Raw genomic sequence first — 21,911 nt, forward strand, 5'->3', positions numbered from 1 at the left:
CACCTAACATGATTCTTGTTATAGCATTCCTCATAGCTAGATAGCCATCAGTTATTATTGAACTAGGAGTTTTTCCTTTCATTGCTACCAACAATTGTTCTAACAACCAAACATATGTTTCTTCCGTCTCATCAGTTACAACAGCAGCAGCAAAAACTATTGTCTGATTATGGTTGCTCACACTAGTGAAAACAACAAAAGGGCACAAATACTTATTTTCCTTATAAGTGGCATCAAATGCCAGAACGTCCCTAAATACCTCATAAAGCAATTAGCTCTCAGTATCACACCAAAACAACTGTTGTAGTCCTGACCCTTCATCCGCGGTGTACGAAACATACATCATTGGATCTTTCTTGCGTAAATCATGTAAATACTTCAATGCACCACTTCCATCTGAAGTATGTTGCTTTCTCATGCGCCCTTCTTCATTGTAAATATCTTTCCTAATAAACCACACCTTGTCATATCCACCACATTGATTGGCAAATGTTGCATGCATGTGTGGAGGTCTAATCCCAACTTTTCTATAGTTTTCAACTTGCATAATATCAAATGCGAACATCTTCCTATGTCCTAGCAACAAACATGACAATTTTAGGTCCAATAATAAATGATTGTGGTCAAAATTCTAACATGTCACATACCATCGTCCTGTACAAAAATGCACATGAACACAAAACATTGCTTCACAACCACACCTGCTTTCTTTTTTTTCTCGCTGCATCCTTCTATCTGATGTTGAAACTCTCCTATAACCCGCACATGAACAAACAAATGTTTGTTGTAGTGTTTTCATACATGTGTTTCTAACAATATGACTCTTCCTTATAGAAAAACCATTACTTTTAGCATACCAACAATAGAACTGATACGCTAACTCCAAATCACCAAAATCCAACCTGCGGACAACTTCATCGGTAATTTCTTCCATGTCAAATTGTCTAATATCTATCATGCTATCAATACTTATGCATTCCTCTTTCAACAAACCTGGAATCCAGAAATCATCATAATCTCCACCATCGTCGTTGTGTACCTCCGAATCCACCTCGTCCTCATCTTCAAGTCTGACATCATGTTGGTCATCATCATCATTTGGATACACTTCAGTAACATCATTGTCACCATCACCATTCACGAAGCTACAAAAATTGTCACTACTTTCCAACTCTGACATTATATCGTCCAAATCCTACACCTCAACACATTTTAAAATATATCAAATAAATACATCACCTACTTCATGCATTTCAAACACCGTAATTTCTCTATCATTTTACATAATGCACTTACCATCACATTGACTGGACTACGGACCTGGCACACAAACGCACAATAAGGAAACATGTATTTTCTTATTCTATGGCTATAATCAAATACATACTCTGTTATGACCTTTATCTTTAATATTTTCCACATCATTTTTAGGCATATAAAACACCAAAAATAACACCCTCGAACCTTACACATCTTCTACCAAAACATAATATCAAAGCACTCCTATTTTTCTTTTTTCATTGCCTTCAGAGGGTTAACTTTGTTATTAGACAACCAACAAATGATTCTTTTTCTTATTAGGCATGCTATTCAGCTACTCTATATAAATTTATCACTGTAAATTTAAAATTTCATTTTTCTTATGGTTGTACACTTATACTTGAGCAATTCAACCTTCTTGTTTGGATGTCATTGTAAACATAATTCTACTTTCAGGAAATACCTAATTTACTCTTTCAAGGTGTCATTTACTGTCACTCTACTCTCCATCCAAATCTCACATTTACCACAATCCAGACCTTGCAAACTACCACATATATTGCAATACAAAGACCATGCACGTTCAAAACTACAACACTTAACAACAACACACAACACATTACAACATTAAGGCAACCCAATTTGCAAAACAAACATCATTCAAAACACCAAAATAACAACCTGTTCAATAAAAGGGACAACTCAACCAAACTAAAACCGTAATAACAAAAACTGACCAAGGTCTGCAACGATACCATCGCCAACCAAGTCCGAACAAACAAAAACTAACATACAAAACGAAAACTACAATCGCCTAAGCCATACTCTTGTCGAGGTTATTGACGTCGTAGGACGAAGGGCTGAACGTTCGTTGCGTATCTGCCCCCGAAGCTCCACCAACCTGGTCTTTCTTTCGTCTTTTGTTTCAATCGTGCTCAACGCTCTGCTTGGATCGTTTTACCACGACGAAGACAATGCTCTACTGCTCTACTCAATCATACTGAAGGAAAACAACCTCTGCTTCAATCCCGACCTCTGCTAGGGTATGTTGGGGTAACCTTCAATGGCAAAACAGGGAAACCTCACACACAACTCCACGGCTCCTAAGCTTCAATCGCAGCAATCGCTAAATCGCGAACTATGGTAGGGTATGCTGGAAAAAGCAAAACAGAACTCGAGGGCTCCATACCTTCAATCGCGCCTTGGGGAAAGCTGACACAGAACTCGAGGGATCCATTTACTACCGGTAGCCATGAACACATCTCCACCGTTCGATTTGGTTATAACTAATTAGACGGTTCCAATTGCTTTTTTTTTTTGCACAAACTTTCGTAGGGTGCGAAAGTAGTTTCATTTTCGCACCCTAGACACCGTCCTAAAACAAAAGGTGCATGTATGAAAAAATGTGGTGAATAACATTTCTATCATTTTATAGACTACAAAATAGGCTAGGCCTAAAACAAAAAATTGGGTGCATGTACAAAAACAGTGTAAACATCAGTTGTTGTTGTTGTTTTATGTACTTTTTTAGGGTTGGGTTGGAAATGGGTCAGGGCAACCTGGCCCAACCCGCATTTAGACATCAAGGTTGAAACAACCCTAGATGACCTAGCCCCAAAATGGCGCCGCAAAAGGAGAAGCCACCATAGAGAGTGGTGTGCTTCCCCGACACCACTGGTGCATGGCGTCGCAACGTGAGGCTGCCACGGGGATGGTGGCAGCGGCAATGGCGCGGAAGTGGCCCACAGTGGTGGTGTGCTAGCTTCGTTGGAAATTGGAAGGAAGAAGAAAAAATAGAAAAGAAAAGAAGGATGACGAAATGTTAAACACCAAGAAAAGAACACTATCATCATGTATAAATCTCGCTGGTGACCATAGAACTCATCAACGAGATGAACGACGATGCTTTGTAGGAGAAAAGAAAGAAAAACGAAGAAGAGAGAAAGAGGGAGAAGAAACATGAGAGGGTGAGGGAATGAGGGGTTACCTGGTGATCCCTCTCTTTTCTCTAACGTCATGGCCAAATGACGTGATGTAATTGGTATGTTGGTCTTTCTCGAGATTCATGCTGCTCTCTGCATTCATTGCCAAACTTTCCTTCTATCTTTTTTCTTATGTAGTGTTATCATCTTCTTGACCTAATGGGCTCTCATTGAGAGCTCAATAGGTCAATTTTTTTTTTTAACTTTTAGTGTTCTTTTTTTTTTCTCATTCATCTATCTTTTTCACGTCTTCTCTTCTTCATTTTTTTACTTTTATTTTCATTTTTTTTTTGTCTTTCTTTTTTTTCTCTTTTTTTTTCCTCATTCATCTTTTTTTTCCACATTTTTTCTTTTTTTTCACTTTTTTTTCCTTGCTTTTTTTTGCTCTTTCATTTTTTTGGTTTTTTTATTTTCTTTTCTTCTCTTTTATTATTATTAATATTATAATAGGTCTTTTTTTCTTTTTTTATTTTTTTTTCTTTTGGACTTGAACAAAATTAGGATCTTTTACTCGGGGTAGGGGTGTCACATATGATGTCGACCAAAAAATATCAATAGTTGTTGTCAATCATCCAATCAGCACTGGTCGATGTCTACAGAAAAAACTTAGATAACATCAACAAAAAAATATCAATGGCAAATATCAACAAAAAATAACCTTGATCAACATTAGTCGAAAAAAAATCCTAACATAGACCAAAAAACAACCTTGACCTATGTTATACAAAAAAACATTCTAACTTAAAAAAACCTTGGCCAACATCAATGAAAAACAACTCAGGTCATTGTTGGCCAAAAAAAACCTTGACCAACGTCAACTGAAGAATAATTGAAATCGATTTCAACCAAAAATTAACCTCGGGTCAAGGTCGGCTAATAATCGTGTAGGCCATTTTTGGCCGAGGTTATTATTTTATAAAGTATTATAAAATTTTTAAAATATATTATTTTTAAATTAAAGATAATTAAGTTTTAAAATATTTTATTTTGGTAGATGGATTATATATATCCATGAAAATAATGTTAATGAATAGATCAAATAAATTTTTATATAATGGATTGGATTGGATCAAATTTTTTACATAATTTTTTAATGGGTGATCCATATGAGTCAAAAATATCTTTCACTCAAATTGATTCATATGAGTCATATGGATCAAGTTAATCCATGAGTCCTACGGATCATGTTGATCTGTAAAGTTAGGTGAGTTAGTAAACCATACAGATCAAGTTGATCTATAAAGCTTATACGGATCAAGTTGATCTGTATGTTAATATTACACATACAGATCAATTTGATCCATATGATTTACTCACGCTCACCCAACTTTTTAAGAAAGATAGAAGAGGGACATTTTTGACATTTTTGATAAAATGTTGGGTGCACCAACGATAATGCTAGATGAACCTAGCATCACCCTTTTTTAACGGATCCAAATAGATTATTTTGATTCAATCCATTAACATACAAATGAGATTTATCCAATCCATCCATTTTGCCACCCTAAGTCAAGCCTCATACTACGTATATAGGTCATATGATACTTGTTCTCCGTAAGATGAGTAATGTTAGCATCTTTAGTTAAAAAGTAATAGTTAAGATAACACTCTGCAATCAAATAAATTGTATCTATTGGCATTTAAACGAACCAGTTTACACAACTAAAATTGAAGTCTTTTTGTACAATACTTGGTTCGCGCTTCATAGAAATCCAAGTTAAAACCCAGATGAATACACCTAAGCTTATATGACCTCAAGCACAAACAGCTTCCCTTTCCTGATGGGCACGCCTGCTCTCGATGAATGTCTGTCTAAATTTCTCAAACCTTCCATCCTTTATTGATTCTCTTATTACATGAAAGAACGTCAAGTAGTGGTGTGTATTATGGCTGCAAAATTCAGTATAAATTAATACTTGCATGCTTTATTAATATAAGTATTAGTTATTTGTAAAAGCATTCTTCATTAATTTTAAGTGAAGAAATTCATACATTTCTAACAGAATCTGTGCCAGCATTTCATGAACATTAAATAGGTGATTGATGTATGCTTTAGTATGATTCTGGCATGTATAGCAGATGCAGTTTCCTAAAATGGGTGACATATCTTTCCTGCATGAAACACAAGCAGATGAATGAGTAAATAAGGCAGTGCTCATTTTATTTCATTTTAAATCAATATGTTTTTGTTGTAATATCTCCTAATATCAATACTATATGCTGGAATATTTTAAAGAGCAAGATAGTGTTCAGTTTATTTCATTTTCAATCAATGTTTTGTTGGAATATCTACTAATATCAATACCATATGCACATGATATTCTTCAAGAGACAGGTTTGTTGAATGCCAAGTCGGTTAACATTCCTATGAATCCAAAGATCAAATTTATAAATCACTATTAGATTCTGACATTTCTTTTGCAGTTAGTGTGGTAAGAAAATTCTTAAATTCTACTTGTTAAGACCATTGAGATGTGTGATACAAATCCTAAAATACATTGAAGTGCTCCAGGAAAAGGTCTCACTTATGAGGACAGAGAACATACTCAGATAGTTGGTTACTTAGACGTTGATTGGGCAGGTTCTGCTATTCACAAGCGACCCACTTGTAGGTATTGTGTGCTTATTAGAGGAAAGTTGATATCTTGGAATAGCAAAAAACATAATGTTGTGACAAGGTCCCGTACTAAAGTTGAATACAGGGCCATGGCACTAATTTGCCAACTCATTTGGTTCAAACAATTACGCAAGCAGCTTCAATTTGAAGATACTATGCAAATGACACTAATTTGTGATAATCAAGCCGCATTATATATTGCCTCTAACCAGTTTTCTACGAGAACCAAACATATTGAGATAAATTGTCATTTTGTTAGGGAGAAGATCGAATCAGAAGACATCACCACTAGGCCCTAGCTTTGTCAACTTCAATGATCAATTGACATTTAACAGATGTCTTCACCAAATCCCTAAGTGGTCCTCGAATCAGTTATATATGTAACAACTAACAAGTTTGGTGCATTATGATTTATAAGCTCCGTCATAAAGGGGAGTCTTGTTAATTTGATAAGGATCTTTGTAATTAGTGTACAGATTTAATTTGTAGGCATATCATATGATGTTTATAGGAACAAATTCTCCTATATTTATTTGTATTTGTATTTATCACATTTGACCCTTATAAAACACACTGCGTTGTGTAGTTTAGACATGGTTTTTGTAACACTCTGATTGAATCAATAAGATGTATCTACTTTTCAGTAGTTCATCACTTAAGAACTCCATAGCTAAATGTGCTTGACTTGCAATAGTTGTGTGATGGGTGACCTTCTGGGAAGTTTCCTGGAAAACATGTGAGTGAAGACAAAGTACACTAAAAAGTTTTATGTTGGTTTGTGAGGTCAATCGTTAATCCTAAAAGCAGCTAGCGCTGATTTTTGAGGTCTCGTAAAGGGCATCTATGAAGGGATTGATTAATAAGGATGTTGAGTGAAATGCCATAGTATTAAGTACCGTAGAGTACGAGCCGTCGAACAGTCGACAATTAGGAATGTTACAAATGATATCAGTGCAAACCTTTCTCCCAATACGGTGTGGTTTGAGGACAAACCAGATAGAAGCTAGTGGGCATGTAACACCCCGATTGAATCCCACCAGGATGAGAGGGATTCAAAGGCTGTGCAAGTATGAGACTGTACAACCGAGGATGATTTAAAATAATTAATTGATACTAATAATAACAACAAGATGTATTTACTATTTTATAGTTCATCACTTAAGAATTTCATAGTTAAGCGTGTTTGACTTGGAATAGTTGTGGGATGAGTGACCTTCCGGAAAGTTTTCCAAAAAGTGAGTGAGGACAAATCACATTGAGAAGATCCCCCCACAAAGCCCATCTGCACCACTTTGCAGTTTTGGTGTTCAAATAAGACAAAAAGGCACGGGAACCACTCCATTTATCAGTCCAAAAATTCACCTACTCCCACATCCAATATTTAGGTTCATGCCTTTATTGAACCACTCCCCAATCGTCGAGGCACCACATGACTTCTTTAAATCCCTCCACCATAGTGATTCCTGTTGGTTGACCCTCTCCACATCTAGCCCTCTCCAACCCCATACTTAGAAACCAAAATTCCATTCTAAAGAGAATCATCCTCCTGAAGCAGGCTCCATTTCCACTTCCCTAGCAGTGCCCTATTAAATAATTCCAAATCCCTAACTTGCAAATCTCCATGGGATTTTAGTAGGCATACCGTTTCCCACTTCACCCACGCACTCTTGATCTCATCCACCCTCTCGTCCCATAGAAACCTCCTTTGCAACCTTACCAATATCTCTATGACCTTAGGAATCTTAAAGAAGGAGAAATAGAAGATTAGAATTGAGTTGAGCACTGATTTTATCAAGCAAACCCTTCCACCAAATGACAAGTGTCTTTGCCTCCATTTAGAAAGCTTCCTTTGAAATTTTACCACAATCGATTCCCAAGTTTCTGCTCTTCTTGGGTTAGCCTCTATCGGTAAACCCAAATAAACAAACAAAAACACAAAGAGCATGCAATTAAGGATTGTGGCTGAATTCTGCACCCACGCCACTGAAACTCCAAATGTCCCAAACTTTCTCTTATTGAAATTTATTTGCAGTCCCAATACTAATTCAAACCCCCTCAACATGGCTTTGATTGTAAGGACATTCAACACTGTTGCATCTCCAAAACACACAATGTCATTTGCATATTGAAGAAGTCTACCTCCATCTTATCCTTCACCACCAGAAAACCAGCATACATACCCTTCTTCTCTGCCTCCCTCATAAGCCTTGCTAGTCCCTTTGCTACTATAATAAAGAGAAATGGGGCTAGAGGATCCCCCTGACGCAATCCCCTTTGAGGGATAAACTGATCTATAGTACTTCTGTTGACCAGAACAGATATCGAACTAGATTTCAAGCAACCCTCAATCTAGGATTTCCATTTCTGACAAAAGCCCATGCACCTCATTATGTAGAAAAGAAACCCCCATTGTACAGAGTCATATGCCTTCTCGTAGTCGACCTTAAGCATAAGACACTTCCTCCTACTCCTCCGGGCCTCCTCAATTGCTTTGTTCGCAATCAGCACACAATGAAGCAAATGCCTACCTTCCAAAAATGCACTTTGACGCCAATCAATCACCTAATGCAGAACCTTTTTTACCCTTCTAGACAAGATTTTTGCTACAATCTTGTACATGCAACCAACTAAGGAGATTGGACGGTAATCATTTAGCCCTTGTGGATCTGCCACCTTTGGAATTGTTGGAAATACACACATTGTATGGATACTTGTTCCAAGTGTTGGAATTACACACATTGTATGGGTACTTGTTCCAACAAAGAATAGTTATTAATGTACCTAGTAAATTACATATTCATGTATCTAGGAATTCACATGCATGTACATAGGTACTAGAACTTCATTAATATTCTTATAAATTTCAAATTGTATTTACTCCCTAAGTCTATATAAATATAGATCAGCTGAGTGGGTTAAGCACTCAAGCATTTCACAATCTCTAGTCTGTTCAATATGGTATCTAGAGCTACCTCGTTTGTTCTTTAAAAGTTTCTGCATCTGGTCAGTAGAACCTAAAATCTCGTCTTTGTCCCTTTGTCCAAACAGAAACCTCAATATCCAAAAGTCCCTTCCACCGACCTGCCCGCTATCCAAGGCTGCCTTGGTCACCCTCACCAAAAATCGCCAGCCTCTCCTCTTCCTTCCTAGGTGATCAGTTATTCGATTAGACAACTTTTTGAAAAGTGCTGAAATGACTTTGGACTCTCAGAAAACTGATGGTCCTGCCTTCTCTATCTCTGGAACACCAACAATCACTTCAGAAAAATTGAATGAAAAAAATTATTTAGCATGGTCAGCCTCTGTTTTCTTGGCCAAGGTTATCATGAACATCTAGAGTAATCCTCAGAAAATATTTCAGTAGACAAATGCGAGCAATGGAAGAAATTTGATTATCAGCTTTGTGCTCTCTTGTGAGAGTCTGTTGAGCCAACTATATTGACAAATTTCAGAGCCTTCAAAACTTGTTATTCTTTCTGGAAAAAGGTACAAAGTGTTTTTGCTAATGACATTCAACAATCGTATGATGCTGCTCAGAAATTGACCACTCTTAAACAAACGGATCATGACATGGTTGCCTATGTTTCAAAAGCCCAATCTATAGTGGAGTTAAAATTATCATTGGAAACCGATAAACTTGAAGACATAAAGATGAAACTTGATAATCTATATATGGTGTTTGTACTACATGGGATGCATCTACATTTTGATCATATTCGTGACCAAGTCTTAACTGGCCAAGAAATTCCTTCTCTAGAGAATTTAATTACTCAGTTCCTTTGAGTCCCCTAACCAAAAATAGGAGGAAATTCAGTTGACAGTATTGAAACTTTTGCCATGGTATCTAATCGAAGGGGACGAGGGGGTCGTGGAAACCGAGAAGGATGAGCTGAAAGAGGAGGTCGCCCTCAATGTTCTTACTATAAGAAAGTGGGCCACACACAAGACACTTGTTATTCTATTCACAGATTCCCCAAAAAATCGATGAATATTTCAAAGTCTGAAACATCCAAGATAAAGTTTTCGAAGGCTGACTATGAAAAGTATCTCCAGCTAAAAGCTGCCAAGGAATCTCTAACATCATCTACCATAAGTGGTCATAACTCCACCGCCTGCATTTCCCAGTCTGGTAATAATCAAAGTCCATGGATAATTGATCCAGGTGCTTCTGATCATATTGTTGGTAATAGTTCTTTATTCTCATCTCTCTCTCCTAAAATTCCTCATTTCATTACTTTAGCCGATGGTTCTAGAGTTGCAACAACAGGAATCGGCCATGTATCACCCACTTCTTTGTCTTTAAACTCTGTTTTGCTCATACCTAATTGTCCTTTCAATATAATATCTCTTAGTCAGCTTACTCGTTCTCATAATTGTTCAGTAACATTTGATGCTAACTCCTTTGTCATACAGGAACGTGATACGGGTCGGACGATTGGCGTAGGACATGAATCTCATGGTCTTTACTATCTCAAGCCTAATCTTTCTTGGGTTTGCAGTGTTGCCACATCACCAAAGCTCCTCCATGAACGTTTGGGACACCCACATTTATCTAAATAAAAAATAATGGTTCCGAGTCTTGAAAAAATAAAGGACCTATTTTGTGAGTCATGTCAACTAGGAAAGCATGTTCATTCTTCTTTTAGGCATGTTGAAAGTCGTGTTGATTCCCCTTTTTCGGTTATTCACTCTTATATATGGGGTCCTAGTCGTGTTTCGTCTATGGGTTATAGATATTTCGTTACTTTCATTGATGAATATTCTCGATGTACTTGGGTTTTCTTAATGAAAGAACGATCTGAAATTTTGTCCATTCTTACTTCTTTTGTTAATGAAATTAAAACTTAGTTTGGTAAGACAATTAAGATCCTTATGAGTGATAATGCGAAAAAATACCTTTCTTCTGTTATTTCTTCTTTTTTGTCAACGCAGGGCATTCTCCATCAGTCCTTTTGTCCTCATACTCCTCAATAGAATGACATTGCCGAAAGGAAGAATAGGCATCTTGTTGAGACTGCTCGGACATTATTATTACTTCATGCCAATGTACCTGTCCGGCATTAAGGTGATGCAGTTTTGACAGGCTGTTTTTTTATAAATCGGATGCCTTCTTCCTTTGTTAAAAATAAAATATCACATTCCATTTTGTTTCCTAAAGAACCGTTATTTCATGTTGATCCACGTATTTTTGGATGCACCTAATTTGTTCATAACTTGTCTCCAGGTCTTGATAAGCTTACTGCTCGGGCCATCAAATGTGTTTTCCTTGGATATTCCAGATTACAAAAAGGTTACCGATGTTACTCTCCTGTTCACAATCATTATTATATCTCAGCAGATGTAACTTTTTTTTGAAGAAAAACCATATTTTTCTCCCTCCATGGTTGAGTCCAATACTCTTCAAGAAGTTTTTCCTACTCCCTATCTTGGTCCATCACCTTCTTTGCAGGAATCAGAGTCAACTGCAGATTCTACCATAGATATTCCTAACAATCTTCCACTTGAGCAGACTCAAAGATCACCCATTGTATATCGACGTCGTCCTCAAATTCCTGACGTAGAACTTGAAGGTAATGAAAGACCAGCTGAATCATGTCCTACTCTAGCAAACAACCCAACCATGGACCTACCCGAAGAGAATCTTGACTTGCCCATTGCTCTTACGAAAGGTACTCGGTCTACAAGTAATCCTTATCCTATTTATAACTTCTTAAGTTATCATCGTCTTTCTTCTTCGTACTATTCTTTTGTTTCCTCTATATCTTGTGTTTCTCTTCCTAAAAATCTTTTTGAAGCACTTGATCATCCGAGATGACGACAAGCCATGATTGATGAAATGCAGGCTTTGGTAGTTCCAGCCAATCATTCAATTCTTATCTACCTCACTATTACTAGACCAAACATTTCCTTTATAGTTGGGGTAATAAACCAATTTATGTGATCACCTCATATTGAACATTGGAATGCATTGGTATGAATTCTAAGGTGTATTAAAAGGGCACCAGGACCAGGCCTTCTCTAATTTTTTTATAAAACTAGGAGAGCAAGAGCATCAAAGCAGCCCCATAAATCCCAACTAGGTTGGCACCTAGGAGACTACTAATCATCTACCCTGCAAACCCAAAATAATATTAACGATAAAGAAAAATAAAGAAGAAAACATCAATGTCTGTACAAGGCAAAGAGCCCAAAAAAACAATCTAACCAAATCTGTAAAATGGTAACCAGGCCTTCTCTATGAAGACAAAGGAAACACTCAAATTGTTGGATATTATGATGCAAATTGGGTAAACTCGCCTATTGCTAGACAAGGGCTTCTCTATGAAGACAAAGGAAACACTCAAACTGTTGGATATTATGATGCAAATTAGGTAAACTCGACCATTGCGAGACAAGGGCTTCTCTATGAAAATAAAGGAAACACTCAAATTGAGCAAATTCACCTATTGCCAAACGTTCTACTTCAGGATGGATGTTTTGTTTCTATGGGAGGAAATATTGTCTCTAGGAAAAATAAAAAAACAAAAAAGTTGCACGATCTAGTGCAGAAGCATAGTACGGGGCTATGGATATAGCTACTTGTGAACTCATTTGGATTAAAAAAAAGCATCTTCAAAAATTGAAGTTTGGAGATATCTAATAGATGAAATTATGTTGTGATGATACAGAAGCTCTTCATATATTGAATGTTTTGATAATACTCAAGCAACTCACTAAAGACGAAATGAAAAAATGAGTGAACAGAATTAATTTAGACAAAAAAGACTACTGCATACACCAGAAAAATCCTTAACAAAATTAGATTGACTGAAACAACAACTATATAGCATCCATTTACATCCAAGTTTACTGAAATCTGTTTTAACCAACTAACAAAGATTTCATTGCTAATTGAATGTGTAAAATTTAGAAAGCAATTAAAATGATCCTATTACCTGTAAACTTTTGCTCTCAAATTAATTTTAGTCAAGTCACTTCCAATCTGGCTTTTCTGAAAATTATATTGATTCCCACCCTTGTCTAGTGAAAACGTTAGTGCAAATCCTCCAAGTGTGAGGGAATAGATGTACCTATGAACCATCACGGAAACCATCCAAATTCCATCACAAAATACATTAACGAGAATAGGGATATTGAGCAAATGGAAATTGGAATTAGCTACCAACGTTGAATCAAAAAGATCAATCCCAGCATCAATGCCCTCCAAGATCTCCTCTGTAAAGTTAAAATCAATTTTTATGTACAATAAATTTGTATTCCAACTTAATCAAGAAACAATCCATTTTAAGATCCAAGACAAGTTCTATAGATTAGCTGAGCACACGAGTGAATAGAACAATCACGATGAGTTTTTATCAACTTCATGTCTAGTCAATTGAATCAACATCTATAATTTAACAGTCTTAATGACTTTGTTTTCATGATTGTGTAGCAGTTCTCAACATAATCATCTAATCATCAGCCAAATATGTAGAACAATTGAGGTCAATGAACTCAATATTCATTATAATAAGAAAAAAAACTGCAAGAGAAGAGGAAAAGATAACCATATAGCAATGAAAACAAGGAAAAACACATCTATTGAGCAAAGCAGGATGCCAATGAATACAAATATTAAATAGTTAGACCATGTGTACCCGGGAGTCCAAGCCCACTGATCATGCGTGGCTTTTCATCTGGCAAGAGATCCTGAGAATAAATAAGGCCACTTTATGATATCAAAAGTTACAACTTTCACCAAAAACTTAAGCTGTGCAATGACACGAATGGTTCTATATCAGTTGATTATGTGATTAATATACATTTATTATTATTTCTCTATTTCATAATTTCCTCATTTAGGAGATTTGTTAATCAAAGGAAATTTGTATCATATAACACTAAAAACATTCATAATGAATGTAGTAAGAAAGAAATGGAGAGGTACAACAACCAACTACAATTTCTTAAAATCAACTCTTAGAATTTGGACTTAAGGTTTAACTCAACTTCATAAAATTGATTTGCAAGGTGGGGACTGTCCAAGCTTTATAAGCTATATTTGAAGCAACCCTTGAGGTTATTGTTGAATGTGTGTGTAATTTGGTGTATAATAGCTTTCATGTTTCAGCTTTATGCAGAGAGGGCAGCTGTGTGTGTCATTGTGAACAGCTGTCCCTCTCATTCTCTTTGTACTCTATATATATGTTTATTTTGAAAGCAATCAAAGTGTGGTGTGTGAGATTTTCCACACAGAATTCAAATTCTAAGTTGGCATCAGAGCCAGCTCCTCCGGCTGCCGTCCACCACCACTGCCGCTGCCAAATTTTCTGGCGAGACCAGTGTTGGGTGCGGCCAGTCCTGAGTTCGTTTCAGCCTTTGTTTTTCAGTGTTGACACTCGGAATGTGTTAGCCTTGTGTTTCTTCCCTTTTTCTCTATTAGGGTTTTGTCTATTTGATCAGAAATGGCTGCTTCTGGCCCGGTTTTCTCCTTTTCTGGAACGCCCACTATCACTACTGCAAAACTCAACTGGAAAAATTACCTATCTTGGTCAGCTTCAGTGGAATTGTGGTTTCTTAGCCAAGGACATTATGACCACTTGGAAAGGGGAGTTAGTGCTGTCCCAAACGACAAGAAAGCTGAGTGGGAAAAACTTGATTTTCAATTGTGTGTTGTGCTATGGCAATCTGTGGAGTCGGATGTTTTGGAAATCATTAGATCATTCAAAACATGTTGCTCTTTTTGGAAGAAGGCCCAAGAGATATTTGCAAACGACATTCAAAGTCTGTTTGATGCAACCCAAAAAGTTACTGCTCTCAAACAAACCAGCCATGATATGATTGCACATATAGGTAAAGCCCGAGCGGCAGTGGAAGAGCTAAAGAGGTTTATTGTCGCGGATTTGTTTGAGGAAGTAAATAGGAATCCTATTTACAAGTTTTACATGGTTCTGATTTTGAGAAGTCTACATTCAGATTTTGATCATGTGTGTGATCAAGTTCTTGTTGGTGATCAAGTTCCGTCAATGGACTCCCTCATCACTAGACTCCTTTGTGTGCCTCATGCGTTGAAAGATGAAAACTTAGCGGAAGTCGTGGAAACATCAGACATGACTGCACCTCGTGGAAGAGGAGGAGGTCGCAACAATAAAGGAGGCCGTAGTGGAAGGAGTGGACGTCCTCAATGCACCTATTGCAAGAGGATGGGTCACACACAAGAAAATTGTTATTCCTTACATGGTTTTCCTAATAAAGTAGCCCATGTTTCTAAAGCTGAAAAGTCAGAGTCTAAGTTCTTTGATGAGGAGTACCAGGAATATTTGCGGCTCAAATCTGAAAAATCCAGCAACCAAGCATAATCTTCCTCCATACCATGTATTTTAACAACATGTATTTCTCAATCTATGGAAGGTTCTAGTCCTTGGATACTTGATTCAGGTGCCTCTGATCATATCTCTGGTAACAAATCATCCTTTTCATCCATGTCTTTTCCAAAAACTCCTTACTTTGTTACTGTAGCTAATGGGTCCAAAGTTGCATCTTAAGGAATTGGTCAAGTTTCTTTGTCTTCTTCATTAAAGTTGAACTCTGTATTATTTATTCCTCATTGTCCCTATAACCTAATTTCTTTAAGTCAGTTGACTCATTCGTTAAATTATTCAATAACCTTTAATGCTAATTCTTTTGTTATTCAGGAACATGGTATGCGTCGTCTGATTGGAAAAGGACGTGAATCATGAGGACTCTACTACTTAGAATCCAACTTTCCTGTGTCATGTTTTGCAACTTCAGAACCCAAATTTTTGCATGATCGTCTGGGTCATCCAAGTCTATCCAAGTTGAAAATGATGATTCCTAGTCTTAAGAATGTTCGAGTCTTAGAATGTAAATCTTGTCAACCAAGAAAACATGTTAGATCATCATTTCCCCAAACTACACAAAGATGTAACTCGGCTTTCTCTACCATTCATTCTGATATTTGGGGACCAAGTCGTGTCACATCTTTTGGTTTTAGATATTTTGCAACATTTATTGATGAATTCTCCAGATGTACTTGGGTATATCTAATAAAGGACAGATCTGAACTTTTGTCTATATTCATGTCTTTCTTGAATGAAATTGAGAACCAATTTGAAAAAACCATTAAGATTTTCAGAAGTGATAATGCTAAAGATTATTTTTCTCATGATTTGTCCTCATTTTTATCCTCAAAAGGTATTTTACATCAGTCTACATGTCCTCATACACCACAACAAAATGGCATAGCAGAGAGAAAGAATCATCATCTCCTTGAAACTACACGTTCCCTAATGTTAAACACCAATGTTCCTACACAACATTGGGGGATACAGTTCTTACTGCTTGTTTCCTAATAAACAGAATGCCTTCTTCTTCTCTTGAAAACCAAATCCCTCATTCCATTATTTTTCCTCATGATCCATTATATCATGTTTCTCCTAGAGTATTTGGTTGTATTTGTTTTGTTCATGATCTCTCTCCTAGTTCAAACAAACTCTCTGCTAAGGCCATCAAGTGTGTCTTTTTGGCTTATTCCCGTCTTCAAAAGGGTTACAAATGTTATTCTCCAACCACGAGACGATACTATATGTTTGCTGATGTAACCTTTTTTTAGGACAAACCCTTCTTCTCACCTTCCTTGGACTATCCTTCTTCTCTCCAGCAAGTCCTTCCAGTTCCATATCCTTGTCCACTAGGTACTCCCAGTCAAAATGTTAGTGCAATCCCATCTCCTCCACCAAGTTCAACTGAAGTTGTTCCTCCACCTCTTATTACATATCAATGCAGGACACGGAAAATTGGTTCTACAGTGCCTGAATCTTCTCCTCGTGATTCCCATCCTCCTCCAACAGATCCTCAAACCATGGATCCTTATTCCTCCACTTCTTCTCATCACTCTGATTCAGATTGGCCTATTGTCATCAGGAAAGGTACTCGATCTACTCGTAATCCTCATCGTATTTATAATTTATTGAGTTATCATCGGTTATCTCCTTCATATTCTTCTTTTGTTTTTTCTTTGTCTTCTCTTACTGTTCCTACCAATATTCATGAGGCACTTGATCATCCTGGATGGCGACAGACCATGATTGATGAAATGCAGGCTCTTGAACATAATGGTACTTGGGAACTTGTTCCTCTTCCTCCTGACAAGAAAACTGTTGGTTGCAGGTGGGTCTATACTATTAAGGTTGGGCCTAATGGTGAGGTTGATCGGCATAAGGCTCGGTTAGTAGCTAAGGGATACACTCAAATTTATGGCCTTGATTATTGTGATACATTTTCTCCTGTAGCAAAAATCACTATTGTTCGTTTGTTTCTTACTATGGCTGTCATGTGTTCCTGGGCCCTCCACAGCTTGACATTAAAAATGTCTTCCTTCATGGTGATCTTGAGGAGAAAATTTATAGCAACCCCCTGGATTTGTTGCTCATGGGGTATGGTCTTGTGTGCAAGGTACACCGATCTCTCTATGGGTTGAAGCAATCTCCTCGAGCTTGGTTTGCTAAATTTAGTCGTATTGTCCAACTTTTTGGGTTGAAAAGCAGTGAAGCAAATCATTCTGTTTTTTTATTATCATACATCTCCTGGAAAGTGTGTTTATCTAATGGTCTATGTTGATGATATAGTGATTATAGGAAATGATGCTACTAAGATTGTCCAGCTAAAAGAGCACTTGTTCAGTCATTTCTAGACCAAAGATCTGGGATATTTGAAGTACTTCCTTGGTATTGAGGTGGCTCAATCAGAAGATGATGTTGTAATCTCACAGAGGAAGTATACTCTTGATATACTAGAGGAAACAGGCATGCAAAATTGTAGACCTGTTGATAGTCCTATGGACCCTAATATGAAGCTCATGGCAGATCAAAGTGAAATCTACCCTGATCCTGAGAGATATAGGAGACTTGTGGGAAAACTCTGTCAATAAGATTGATAGCCAGATTATTTGTCATTAATTGTGCAGATTTATTAACCCTTTAAACCATTATATCTTTTATGATTGTATAGTTGTAATTGTGTAATTATATCCTTAATTACTTAGCACAGCTGTAGGTTACCATATATAATTTTTTAGCAAACTTCAAGGCGAGAAATCAGCTTGTATCACATTATTTAAATGAGAATTCTCCAGAGGAGAGCACACAGCTTTCATCCTAATTTTCTCTAAGTTTGACATGGTATCAGTCTAGGTTTCGATCCAAACCTTTTATTTCCACATCGGTCCCAGTCTTTGAGTCCCAGTTTACTGTTCACGCAACATTGTTCACTCGGTACTATTCACGATTCTCGAGTTTCTTGTTTTTTCTCCTCCTGTGATCCTTTCTTTCTCAGCATCATGTCTACTAAAAAATATGATGTCTTCTTTGTTCGTCTTAATGGAAAGAACTACTCCACCTGGGCATTCTAATTCAAGATCTTTGTCAAAGGCAAGGAGCTTTGGGGTCATGTTGACGGAACTGATTCTGCTCCTGACAAAACTACGCACAAGGAGGCACATACCAAATGGGAGGTGAAAGATGCACAGGTCATGACTTGGATCATAGGCTCTGTTGAGCCTAATATTATCCTCAATCTCAGACCCTTCAACACTGCAGCAAAGATGTGGGACTACTTGAAGAAAATTTATAACCAAAACAACACTGCTCGCAGGTTTCAGCTTGAACATGAAATTGCCATTTTTCAACAGGATAGTCTTTCAATTTCTGATTTTTATTCTCATTTCCTGAATCTTTGGGCTGAATATACTGACATTGTCCATAAAGATTTGTCAACTGAAGGACAAATTGCAGTTCAAAATGTTCATGACACCACAAAACGAGATCAATTTCTTACGAAATTGAGATTTGATTTTGAGGGCATTCGAACCAACCTAATGAATTGAGCTATTGTCCCCTCCTTGGATGAATGCCTAAATGAACTACTTCGTGAAGAACAACGTCTCCTCACTCAGACAAACATGGAACAACATAAATCTACATCCCTTCCTGTGGAATATGCAGTACAAGGCCATGGACACAGTCCAATGTTTTTGCTGCAAAGGCCATGGACATTTTGTTTCCCAGTGTCCTAAAAAGTTTTGCAATTACTGCAAAAAAGAAGGTCATGTCATAAAAGAATGTCGAATCAGACCACCACGGAGAAATGAAACTGCCTTCACTGCAACTGATTCATCTTCTACTACTCATGTTTGTAGGGATCAGAATCCGCTTGCTCCAGTGCCAACTTTAACCCCTGAAATTGTTCAACAAATGATCGTTTCAGCATTTTTTGCTTTGGGTCTTTCAGGTAAAGCTTCTTTACCTAACTCTCCTTGGTATTTTGACTCTGGCACATCCAATCATATGACCAACAATGTTGCTGCACTTACCAATGTCACAAATTACTCTGGTAATTTGCAAATACACACTGCAGATGGAAACAATTTACCTATCATAGCAATTGGTGATATTTCTTCATCTTTTACCAATGTTTATGTTTCCCCTGATCTCACCAGTAACCTTATTTCAGTTGGACAATTAGTTGATAATGATTGTAAAGTTGAATTCTCAAAATCTGGTTGTCTTATGCAGGATCAACACTCAGGGAAGATGATCGCAAAGGGGCCTAAAGTTGGACGTCTTTTTCCTCTTTATTCATCGTTGTCACCATGTTTTTTTCTGCCTTTTATTTCTTGTAATTCTACAACTGATAATTTCTAATTATGGCATAAACGTCTTGGTCACCCAAATTCCAAAGTACTTCATGAACTGATGAAATCCAGAGTTCTTGGCAATAAAGATTCCCCATCTTTTAGTGCTGTTCAATTTGATTGCAATTTTTGTAAACTTGATAAAAGTAAAATTCTACCGTTTCCATTTCATCAATCAAATGTAAATCAGCCTTTTGACATAATTCATAGTGATTTATGGGGAATTGCACCTGTAATATCTCATGCACATTACAAATATTTTATCACTTTTATTGATGACTATAGTCGTTTTACATGGGTCTATTTTTTGTGTTCTAAAGCTGAAGCATTCTCTGCATTCAAATTCTTTCATGCCTATGTTCAAACTCAATTTTCATCAAAAATCAAAACTCTGCGTTCTGACAATGGGGGGGAATATACATCTCATTTGTTTCAAGAGTTCTTGCAGGAAAATGGTATATTATCTCAAAGGTCTTGCCCTTCCACACCCCAACAAAACGGGGTAGCTAAAAGAAAAAACCATCATCTTCTTGATGTTGTCCGTACCATAATGTTGGACTCCTTTGTGCCCTCCCGTTTTTGGTGTGAGGCTCTTTCAACTGCTGTCCACCTTATTAATCGGCTGCCTTCTCAAGTCTTAAACAATGATTCCCCTTTCTTAAGGTTATTTGGTAAGCCACCTAATTATTCCACTCTCCGCACCTTTGGTTGTGTCTGTTATGTTCATCTTCAGCCACCAGAACGCACTAAACTCACAGCTCAATCTGTTAAATGTGCTTTTCTTGGTTACTTAGCCCATCAAAAAGGTTTCATATGCTATGATCCTCATTTACATAGGATTCGAGTTTCTAGAAATGTCATTTTTCAAGAAGATACATATTTTTTTACTAATAACCAAGACACTCACTCTTCTACATCAAAATCTGTTTTGCCATTATTTTCTAACAATTTTGCAGAAGAACGAGCTCGTCCTCCTTTCATGATTTACCAAAGACGTTCGATTGTTCCGCTAATTCAGCATTCAATCCCTCCAAGGCCCCCTCCCGATCATTACCTGGTTGCTGATTCAACGCTTCAACTAGAACCAGTTCCTTTACGTCGCAGTACTCGTGTTCGTAAATCACCGGAAAAGTATGATTTTTCTTAACCTTTATCTTTGACAGCAACCTTAGCATCTGTTCATATTCCTTCTTCATATAAACAGGCAATGGAGCATAAATGTTGGCAGGATGCTATAGAAACTGAACTTCTTGCACTAGAAGAAAATCAAACATGGGACATTGTTCCATGTCCTCCATCGATTAAACCTCTTGGCAGTAAATTTGTATTCACTATAAAGTTGCGTTCAAATGGATCAATAGATCGATACAAGACTAGATTGGTTGTTCTTGGAAATAAGCAACAATTTGGCCTAAACTATGAAGACACCTTTGCACCAGTGGCTAAGATGACTACTGCGAGGACTATTATTGCCATTGGTGCATCTGAATCTTGGCAAATTCACCAGCTAGATGTTAAAAATGTCTTCCTTCATGGTGACCTCAAGGAAGAAGTTTACATCAAACTTCCTACTGGTATGTCCTCACCATTACCTAATACTGTTTGCAAGCTAAAACGTTCTTTGTATGGATTAAAACAGGCACCAAGAGTGTGGTTTGAAAAGTTTAGCACGACACTATTTGGTTTTTCCTTCATCCAAAGTAGCTATGATCCATCTCTCTTCCTACAAAGGAGCGAAAGGAATTGTGATCCTCCTTGTTTATGTAGATGACATTATCATCACTGGCTCAGATCAAGAGGCTATCACTACAATCAAACAATTGCTGCATACAATTTTCCACATGAAAGATATTGGACAACTCACTTATTTCTTGGGATTAGAAGTACAATTCCAACAAAAAGGCATCTTTGTCACTCAGCACAAATATACTCAAGATCTAATTCAGCTAGCTGGTCTCACCACTGCAATTACGGTTGACATTCCCATGGAAGTTAACGTCAAGTTAAGACGGGATGAAGGCAAACTCCTACAAGACCCAACTTTATATAGAAAGTTGGTTGGAAGTCTCATTTACCTAACCATCACAAGACCTAATATCTCTTTTGCTGTCCACACAATCAGCAAATTCATGCAAAATCCTAGACACTTGCATCTTACGGCAGTACAACAAATCATTAAATATTTGGTTGCCACTCCTGGTCGTGGTCTCTTCTTTCCTGCAGGTGCACCAATGCAACTTCAAGCCTACAGTGATGCTGACTGGGCTAGATGTCCCGACACAAGGAAGTCTACTATTGGTTGGTGTATGTTTTTAGGAGATGCCCCTATCTCTTGGAAATGCAAGAAACAGGAATCAGTCTC

At 37.2% G+C, this 21,911-nt stretch overlaps 1 protein-coding gene across 2 annotated transcripts in view; it reads right to left on the reverse strand.

Annotated features, from left to right (window-relative positions):
- Positions 1-4,601: 4,601 nt before the first annotated feature.
- The window catches only part of LOC100778880 (queuine tRNA-ribosyltransferase subunit qtrtd1-like), a 29,643-nt gene continuing 12,333 nt past the window's right edge, over positions 4,602-21,911 (reverse strand). Inside the window, exons 6-10 of one of the 2 annotated variants that reach the window (NM_001253977.3) lie at positions 13,497-13,548; positions 13,026-13,074; positions 12,795-12,929; positions 5,235-5,354; positions 4,602-5,132 (exon numbers count right to left, since the gene is read on the reverse strand). In NM_001253977.3, the coding sequence (NP_001240906.1) occupies positions 4,997-5,132; positions 5,235-5,354; positions 12,795-12,929; positions 13,026-13,074; positions 13,497-13,548 (492 nt within the window). In that variant the 3' untranslated portion in view covers positions 4,602-4,996. The remainder of the gene's footprint in view (positions 5,133-5,234; positions 5,355-12,794; positions 12,930-13,025; positions 13,075-13,496; positions 13,549-21,911) is intronic. The other variant, NM_001414482.1, reaches the window with a different exon arrangement.

Source organism: Glycine max, chromosome 13 (genome assembly GCF_000004515.6).
Source record: "Glycine max cultivar Williams 82 chromosome 13, Glycine_max_v4.0, whole genome shotgun sequence".
In the NCBI taxonomy this organism is placed as follows: domain Eukaryota; kingdom Viridiplantae; phylum Streptophyta; class Magnoliopsida; order Fabales; family Fabaceae; genus Glycine; species Glycine max.